Raw genomic sequence first — 10232 nt, forward strand, 5'->3', positions numbered from 1 at the left:
GAGTGCAGGTTCCCTGTACTACCACCAGAGGGCAGAATGAGTTAAGGCAATCAAGAAACTCTCTCCAGGGAGCTTCAGCCTTTGATTCTCAGATGCTGCTGGTGACTTGCTTACAAAGATCATTGTCTAACACATATACGCTCATAAAAGAAGTCCGTCATGTTATAATCTCTTACTCCAAACCTATCATTCAAAATATATTTAAAAATAATTAACAATTAATGATAGAAATCACTGATTAAGCCAATGTGAATGCATCATTTAATTTCCTTAAAAGGAGACTGCTATCTTTTATATCAGGGACAAACTAAAAAATAATTGGTTGTAAATCAAAATCCACATCATATGCAACACTTCTAAATAAATGTTTCATCTTGATATTGGGTCTTGATATTGACTCTCTAATCAGAGCTGGAGATGCAGTTCCACAATATTCCGTTTTGCTCATAACTATGACTCAAAATGCCGTGAAGGCTAGCTGAAAGCCGCTGTGAAGCTTGTGAAACAGTTTGGTTTGTTCAGCATCCAGAAAACTATTTCTCACAGTTAAAGGGACAGTTCACTTAGCAGAATATGGCTATGTGAAAGAGAAGGACCATTTAAAGAGAGAAGGATGGTGGAATTTTAAGTCCAGTTCTCATTATACGTTGAGCATCTGTGTGTTTATCCACCTGCTATACTATAACTCTGCTCTATAATCTTCTTGGTTTCTCTTGCCCACATCTGACTGATGTGTTCTCCGGCTCTTCAGTGGTCCGAACCACTCTGGGCGGGCGGACCTCCAGATGACTGACATAAACATTACTCACTCACACACACACACACACACACACACGCACAAATTCGAGCAAAGGATTAAAAATAGTCCTGTTAGTATGGGCTTACTGCCAGAGGCATCTGTCTAGTGGTGAACCTCACTCAGTATGTGTGTGTGTGTGTGTGTGTGTGTGTATGTTTTAAGCTCCCTGGGAGAGTATGTTCGAGAGGACAAGGAAGAGGTTGGTGTAAAGAGAGGCATTCCTACACACTCCATTTCTTGTGTGTGTCTTCAGAACAAAAGCAATCTTCAACTGCATCAGTTTGTATCTACAGATTTGATTCGAATGCCATGTTGTCCACTGGCAAACGCTGGGGAAGATGAGGGAAATTATACAAAAACACTCAAACTCACCAGTCTCTCCACCTCCTGCTCACGGAGTCTTTCCTCTTTTTGGCGCTGGTGGTAGTCAGTCAGTTCCTCCTTCCCACTCAATGAGCTGATACTCCCCCTTCTTTCCCTGAAACCCCCTGGTGGGGTCACTCCAGCCTTTCCAAATGACTGTCTTCTCTCACCAAGGCCTATCCCAGGTTCTAGTCCTGCCTTCCCAAATGAAGACCTCCTTTCTCCAAGTCCAAGCCCCGGGGCACTAGTGAGTTCAAGGCCTAGCTCACGCCTTTCCCCAAAAGATAGCTCCATTCCTGGGGAGAATCCACGGCTGGCCAGCCGTTCTGGTTCTGGAGGGCTGGAATTTGTGGAGCTAATGGAGCCCACTGAGCTTGTGGAAGTCAAGCTGAGTTTTTTGGCCACACGAGGGGAAGAGGAGCCCCCTGCCCTGGATGGGATGGTCACATCAGGTGGGGCGGTTGTGGAGGAGATGGAGGGGGTGGGGGAGGACATGTTCTTAGGAGAGGAGAGGGAGATAGACACAACACCTTCTCCCTGAGATGTGGCCTGGATTTGATTCCTGTTGGAAGACTGCTGGCTGGAGTTACTAGAGTTGTGATTGAGGTCAGGACTGGCATTTAGGCTGTTGTTATTGTTGTAATGGTCTTTGCTAAGTTTGTAACACCCTGCAACATCGGACCGACGTGGGGGCAGCGTTGACAAGGTCAACAGTCCATTGTTGTCGCGGGGAGAGGGGGAGGGGCAGAGGCGTGGCAGTGAGCGGCTGTGCCCTCCTGCCATCATCCCACTCAGTGAGCCTGCAGAGTATTTCCTGGTTCGACTGCTCGGTGATGGCTCTTGGTTGCCAAAGCTACGCCGTCCAAGACGGGGGCTTGAGGGCATACTGGTTGCGCCTCCTGCTGATGGAGTGCGGGATGAGGAGGAAGAGGGAGGAAGAGAGAGGAGGAAGCTATCGCTACCGGCAACAGAAGTGGAAGAGCCTCCACCATTCCATGTGGACAATAAAGGAGAGGAGCCCGGGTTGTGCAGCCGTCGGCTATCACTGATGCCATAGTTGTCCTGGTTGCGACCAATGGAGGTGCGGGAGGCCAGAGAAGAGGAAGGGTCAGATCGTCGGGAAGGGGAAAGAGGGGGGTTGGATTTCATTGACATGGGGGGACGATCTGTGCCATAGAAACGTCTTGCCTGTTCCTGATAGGCAGAAGAGGAAGAGCCAGATGATGCGATAGGTGTGGTGGGGGGAGACTGAGAGAAAGAAAGGAGAAAAAATGATTACCTTTAGGAAGTTCTTAAATATGCTATCTTATTGTAATATCTAATGCATATAAAATTGATTTTCTATGACAGAGGTAAATGAAGGGACAGAAATATACAGAAAAGATGATGATGAGGCTTTAGATAATAAGCAGTCCTTCGTTAGCCCGGTCAAGCTTTGCAATAGAAAGTAAATCTTGTGTTGCCACTTGAACACTGCAGTAGAGCCCAGGATAATGGGTAAGCCCTAGTGAGTCATGTTTGGTCTTGTAGGTAATGAGTAAACCCTCATTAGCTCTGTTTAGCCCAAGACAACCTAACCTAACCACACAGACTCCACAAGCCCTGTTACAGCATGTTGCAGAAAGCAGAATAATAAACTCTGTAGAGGAACTAAATGATGGCTGACCTGTGTCATGCTGAAGTAGGACGGGTTAGCATTCCCGTTGGCTCTCAGGCTGTTCTCCAGGGCAATCTTCTTGCGCTGCAGGGTGTCCATCAAATCCCGGAGTTCGGAGGCTGAACGCATGCCCCTCGCGCTGCTGGTCCCGCCAACCACCGCATGGCTATAGTCACTGCTAAACTTAAGGTAGTCTGGAGGCGAGAGAGACAAAAACAAGGATATCAGGAAACAGTAGATTTAGTACCAGGAAATTGTAGATACACAAATGCAAATGAATATGCAAGCAAAATAAGAGAAAAGAGATATGACCAAGATGTGATATTGATCTATAAACTCATGGATAGACATTGCCTCATCCAAGTTTTTTCCTATTCAGTTTATGGAAAGTTGAGGCGGGGGATCAGTAACAGAAAAGCATTACAGAGAAGAAGGAAAATAGGGGGAGTGGCGGGGGAGAGGATCATAAATGGTGACAAAGAAAGAAAGAAAGAAAGAGAGAGAGAGAGAGAGAGAGTTAGTGTGTGTGTGTACCTGAAGCTGAAGCTATTCATAGATGGGGCCCTTGGCAGAACAAACTCAACCCAAACAATCCACAACTAGCAGCAAATCACCCAGAATACACAGATACGTAAACACACTGCAGGCACATACACACCTGCACAAAACAAACAGTTTAACTCTAATTCAGGTTCAGTTCCTTAGCATAGGATTTAGGGAAATGAAAGAGACCACAAAATATTCTGGAATACCCTCAAGAGGCCCCCCCGCCCTTCAAAAAAACCTCTTATTTAAACTGTTTCAGCAGTGAAGGGGTCTTTTTCCAAACCTCAACTGAGTCAGTTTTTTTTACTTCCTTCCTCATGCTAAATTTTACTTTGACCAAAACCTATTTCTCATTTGGTAAAGCTCAAATGAGGTGTATTTCCACTATTCTGACCAGAGTTACAGGAAGGCCTCTCCTCATTATTATCCTGTCATCAAAAATGTAGGTAGGGGAAAGCAGTATGTGGGAAACCTGCCCATTTTTGAATTCATCTGTGGCTTTATGTGGAAAAGGAGCTATTACAATGTTCTAGACCACCCAGTGTTTAACTACCACACACGCCCACAAAAAGCTTTCCTACAACTGACAACGGTGGCTCCACCTGAAAGAAACACACACACATATGTATATAGCATGTACACATATGCCATGAATGTACATATGTGTTTAAGAATTCAAGCAGAAATAACAATATTCAACTACCACTGCTTAGTTAAGTTTCATTCTACAAGTAGCTAGCTCACGTCATAGCTGGATATGAGCCTGTGTGAGAAAATGTCAAACCTTACATGGTGGAGAGAAATGGGGCAGAAAATGAAAGACATCATAAGATCTAGAAACACGCACACACACACAGACACACACACGCACACACGCACACACGAGTGGGGTGTTTGTGTCCATACATGGGCAGATTTATACTGGAGGCCTGGTGTGCATCAACTCTCTTCTATTGTGACTATTCTCTTCTATGCCAAGCCAGTCTCACTTTGTATGGGAGTCCTCCCTTTTTGAGCACGTGTCAAAGTGTGAGTCTTGGCAATCTGGAGGATAAAAGGTAAAGCTTTTGGCTGTCTGTAATAACGGTTTTACTGGGAATGTGTGTGTGAGAGTGAGTTGTAAGTCATTTTTAAGAAAACATCTGAGAAGCAGGGGAGAGAGCATTCCTTGTGTCAAGGAGTTTAAAGAGCAAGGATTCCACTGATTAAGGTGCACATGTACACACACATACACACACACACACACCTTGCTCACGGCTCAATCAATCACTAAGGAGACAGCAGAGTCCAGCTGTATCACCATGGAAATGGAGGGGCACCAGATGACAAAAACATTCCAATAGGCTTTGAATTTAAGTTTTAGCATGTGTGTGACAGTGAGGGTGTGTGTTTAGGAGAGATATACGAGAGGGCTGAGAGACATATCTGCCCCCACCCTATCATTCAGTATTTCTAACACACAAACTCAACACTAACATCCCAATCTCACACACCTGTCTCGATCGTGTCTAACCGTAACTCTACCCTGACATGCCTGTCAGGAGACAGGGACATAGGGTTTTGGATATTTTGGATACAGATGTTACATTTACAGAAGTAGCTGATTAAAGTCTAAAAGTGGAGAATAGGTAAAACAAACAGATAGATAGAAGAGAGGTTGGAAAAAGGGAAGGAGGTGAAAGAGGAGAAAGTGATGGAGCAGAACAAAGACAGAGGGATCAAGTGCAGTTCAGGGGTCAGAGAAAGGGTTTACCAGCCAAGTATAGTGATGACTGTGTGTGTGTGTGTGTGTGTGTGTGTGTGTGTGTGTGTGTGTTTACCTGTATTGTAGGCTAAAGCTGACACAGGGCTCTTTTGTGGAAGCATGCTTTTCATTCTGCTTGCCTCCTCAGGATGGTTGAACCGGAAGAAATAGCTCTTACCCAGACACAATGAGTAACCTGGAGAGAAAACACATTTACACACAAGGTAAAATCAGAAATATATCTCATATTTATGGAGACAGAGTTGAGTATAGAGAGTATAGTTTCAGTCCTTGGTGAATAAGTCATTGTAAACACGGAATTCTTGCTATTTGTGTTAGTGTGGCACAAATAAATAAATAAATAAATAAATAAATAAACAGAATCTTGCAGAACAGTAAAACTACAAAATCCATCACACGCTATATATGAAGAGGTGATGCAGCTTCAAATTTGTATGAGCCTGGTGTATTTATTCACAGCCACACACACATACACACACACACACACACACACACACACACACACACACACACACACACACACACACACACACACACACACACACACACACACACACACACACACACACACACACACACACACACACACACACACTCTGGTGTACAGCCACCCATTCCAGACCACAGTGTTTGCTCTGGCCATCAATTAGGCTGAGAGGGCCAGGTATTAAACAAGATGTCAGGGTCACAACCTCTGTAATACACACAGCCGGCCACAGCTGTCCAAATACTTTAGAAGGGATGAGAGAGAGACAGCCGTGCTGCTGACACACACACACACACACACGCATAGGAGGTCTCATGCAAGAAAAATGAAAAAAAAAAAAAAAAGTAAAAAGACAACAAGAAAGAACTGAAAAGACTACAGTGAGTAGATACAAGAGGGCAGAAAAAAACAGGACTGGCTATTAAAAAGATCCCGTCTCATTTATCTTTCTCTAGTATGTCTTCTAGCACACAACACATTCTCTCTCTCTTTTCGCTCTTTTGCCCTCCATCCCTGAGGGTGGAGTGTTCAGATAAGCATTACAGTAAACCCCCACAATGTTAGCATGTGTGTAAAAGGCTAAAAAAGCACCTCCTTAATAGCTCCATTACAGTTACATCAAATTCCTTGGACCTGAAGTCAGACTCAACCGCTGAGGCAAGAGGGGGGATAGCGAGAGGGCGAATGGAAAAAGACAGAATGGAAAAATGTCAAACCTCTTTTTCTTTCTTTTCGTTCTTTAACTCTCATTGCCCCCTCACTCTCAACCTAATGTCCGGTTTCAGAAACATCTCCAACAGTCGTGTTAATAGCCTATTTTGAACTTGTGCTTTTGTTAAAAGAGGTCGTATCTGTCTAGACGTTGCCTTAGTGCCTAGAGAGCAGATTTCTGCCTTCAAAGCTGTAATCTCTCAGCACAGGGGGAGACCTGAGTGCCGTGGTGAGGTGGAGCTAACACCACACACGCACGAAAACATCGCAAGAAATGTTTAGTCTACACAGCTGGACTGTGAACTTCTCAAATACATACTCGTGAAAAACACTATCTTGCAGGTTGGGGCGCAATCTGTGAGGAAGTGGCATCATGACAAAGAGATCAAAGGATGAAAAGGTGAAGAAAAGGACACATCACACTCTCTCTCTCTCTCTCTCACACACACACACACACACACACACACACCAGAGTGACTGGTGTGATCTCATTCATCTAATAATATGTGTTTCTCATTGCCAGACATGACTAACATGTCTTCAAAATGTTGTGCATGCTCTGGCTATCTGTGTGAGAACATGTCTTGTGTCTGCTTAATGACTCACAATAACTCTCAGTATTTAGCGTAACAGCTAACACACAGGCATGCGCACACACACATACTTTGCCAGCAGTCAACTCTTGTAAAAATCTAATTTCCTACCCTCAATAATCTCGCCATGTGCCACCTTTAAAAGATGGAGGGTTAAGTGTGTCTGCCTGATTTGTTCACAGCCCCACCCCTCCTCATATCCTAATTTCCTCTTAACTCCTTTGCAAACAAATATCTAATCCTCTCCTCCTTCCCATCCTTGGCATAAACAAATACTAGCAGCATTTGTGTGTATGTGGCAGAAAGAAAGAAACAGACCAACAAGGACATTCAGAAACAGTCTTTCATGATGTTAAACCTAATTCTATCATACACTTTCCTCACAATCTCATTTATTATTATGGTTCCATAGTAACAACCTAATCTTGTCCTAACCCTTACTACTAAAATGGCCATCTGTGATAAAAGTAGATGGGAATTTACAGCTTCCCCTACATGCAATCAAAAAACTCCAATTTTAACTGCTTGCACACACTAATTTAAGTCTCCTGTCCTAAATAGGTTGTACAAAAACACATGCCCACTCCCCTCTACACACACACACACACACACACACACACACACAGACACACCATCCACAACACTTTTAATCTCATTCACGTGTTCACTTGTTTATCAGCAAATTGAGTTTGCCTCCCATGTCGGAACATATGGCCTCCAACACACACAAACACACAGAGTTATGCAAAGACCCTCTCCAACAGCAGCAGATCTTGAAATTAGTCTGTATATACATTTATAGGATAATTTAAAGTTTGCGATCTACAAAGTCAGACCTCAGACTCTTTGAGGACACAGATGTAGGAGCTGTATCGAGTCTGGAGCCAATTTCTGTCCCCATGTAGATCTGGGCGAACCAAACGACACTCTTACCACAATGTTATGGGAGGGGAAACTCAAAACTGTTTCTCTATTTGGTTAACATAAGTGGAGGAATTGCCAAATTGGGACCATTAGGTTAGAATGAAAAATAAACCAATTACAAAGATCCCGTGTCAGACATGTGCTTGGATGAAACTCAGTTACCTGCTAATTGGTAAGGTTTGAAGTGCAAAGTAATCACACTCAGAAAAAAATAGAAGTACAGTCAGAAAAATGAGCCACATATTTACTTATTTGAAAAACTGGTTGCCTCTGAAATGTTGCTATGGACTTGAATATCTGACATGGTACTGAACTAAAGCTGGATTTATTCATTCATGAAAAGATGCACACACATACACACGAGTCCCAGTGGGAGTGTAAATTGGCCTCAAAACCACAAATTAACCCTCTCTGGGGAAAAGGGGACCAGCAGTAACATCATAAAAAAACAGACTGGTCTTTCTCTGGGGAGTCGCTGTAGATTAGGTCAGTCATTCACTCACACTTCTGCATTCATTCTCTCTCCCCCCTCTCTTCATACATACACACACATCAGACCATGGTCACTTCTGGGGACATTACATAGACTTACATTAATTTCCTGAAGACTTACGCTAAACCTAACCCTAGCCACTGACCCAAAAATCAGATTTTTCCCAATTGGGGACATGGCTTTTGTCCCCAGTTAACCCCAATTAACTGGTCCCAAGTCTGAAATTTGTACCCAAAAGTAGCCTATGACAGACTACACACACACACACACACCCAGATGGATCCTCCCCACCAGAGGGTAAATAGATATCTGCTATCTGCTCCATCTCAAATCTCATCCACAAAGCATCCATCGACACAAACCACTCGGAAGGTTGCTGTCCTGGGGATGACCTTAAGTATAAGCTATTAACAGTCTCTAATCTACTGGTTAGCAGCTAACACAGGTACTATAGACTAACAGGCGCAGTAAAGACAAAGAAAAACTCACACTTTGCAAACTGGTCAAAAATGGGATAACAGCCCCTATGCACTAGAGGCTGGTGGGGGGAAGATGTGTGAACACAATAACATTCAGGACAATGAGGCAGGTTTTGTTTTCAGGTGTCAGGTATCCTAACCACTGAGCCTGCCTTCATAGCCATAGGCTAGTTCTCTTTGTCACATGCACTCACACCAGTCTGTGAACTTGCCAGCTCAAGTGTATGACCCAGGGGCATACACGCCAAGGTTATTTTCATCAAAAGGTGCAGGTAATAGTCTACAAACACAGAGATGTGACGGGATACTTCCAATATTTGGCTGTAAATAAGAAATGTAACTTCTTCTAATCAGTAGCTAGGACTGCTGTGAGTAGCAGCACTGATTCATACACCCACGCACGCTGACACAATAAGTCACAAAAGCAAACAAACAAAAACAAAAAAAAGCAAGAAGGCTAAGTTAAAAAAAACACAGAGTTACAAAATAAATATCAGACACACATCTGTTCAGTGATTTTAGTGTATTAATATTCCCATTGGCCTATAGTGACAGATGGGACTTAATTGGTATTTCTAGTGGCTTTCATTGCAGCCAATCAGAAGGCCTTTTGAATTATGAAAGGAAAATCAATGATGTCAGCTGATGAGCAGATGCTGTTTACCCTGGCTGGTAAAAGTAGCCTACTCTGCTTATTCAAGCATCATCTAAGACAACTGTTTCAAATAAACAAACAGATCAATTGATGGTGATAACCAGCAAATTACAAACGGAGAACATTACCTAACTTGTTCAAAGAGTGTGTGAGGCTGGATTAAGTAGTGTGCACAGTGTGTTCCTACAACACATAAGAGTGGTGATACATGTGTGGAGATGAGCATCAGAATGAGGGAGAGAAAAATTGTATGAACTTATCAATACACATAGATAGACAGATAGACAGAATACTAAGATATGTCCAATTAAACTAGTTATACAGCTTTAAAATATGCTTCGCAAATAAGTACTAATCACAATTTCATTCCGAAATGGTGTTGAGTAGGAATGTAGAAATATAAAGTAACACAAAAAGGTTACAGGTAAGTGCGTGAAACAGCACCTTAGTTAATGTGACGCTACTTTGCTACATTTGTTAAAGAGATAACAATATACTCCGTTACAAACCTTTTGAGTCCCATTCAGTGAGCACGTATGACGAAAAGAAAAACAATGTTCTTCTTTTTCTTCTTTGTCTATCAAAATATCATTACAATAACTCAAAAGAACTTCTTATATAGAGGTAAAACATAAAAATAAATGTCTATCTACAGTCCTGCCGGGTCGGTCTGTTGTTGTTTGCCTCCCTCATCAACGATGAAATGCCTCCTCAGCCGTCTTGACTCAGAAAGTTCACTGATTTAACATCTACGAGTCTC

General features: G+C 43.0%; 1 protein-coding gene across 6 annotated transcripts in view; it reads right to left on the reverse strand.

Annotated features, from left to right (window-relative positions):
• phldb2b (pleckstrin homology-like domain, family B, member 2b) overlaps window positions 1-10232 on the reverse strand; it is a 40793-nt gene that overhangs the window by 17546 nt on the left and 13015 nt on the right. For 5 of the 6 annotated variants that reach the window (XM_044338924.1, XM_044338928.1, XM_044338925.1 and 2 more), the window contains exons 6-8: window positions 5186-5305; window positions 2829-3013; window positions 1172-2410 (exon numbers count right to left, since the gene is read on the reverse strand). In XM_044338924.1, coding sequence (XP_044194859.1) covers window positions 1172-2410; window positions 2829-3013; window positions 5186-5305 — 1544 coding nt within the window. Of the gene's footprint in view, window positions 1-1171; window positions 2411-2828; window positions 3014-5185; window positions 5306-9981; window positions 10206-10232 lie in introns of those variants that run through there. The other variant, XM_044338927.1, reaches the window with a different exon arrangement.

The sequence above is a fragment of the Thunnus albacares genome, chromosome 21 (assembly GCF_914725855.1).
Source record: "Thunnus albacares chromosome 21, fThuAlb1.1, whole genome shotgun sequence".
Lineage (NCBI taxonomy): Eukaryota > Metazoa > Chordata > Actinopteri > Scombriformes > Scombridae > Thunnus > Thunnus albacares.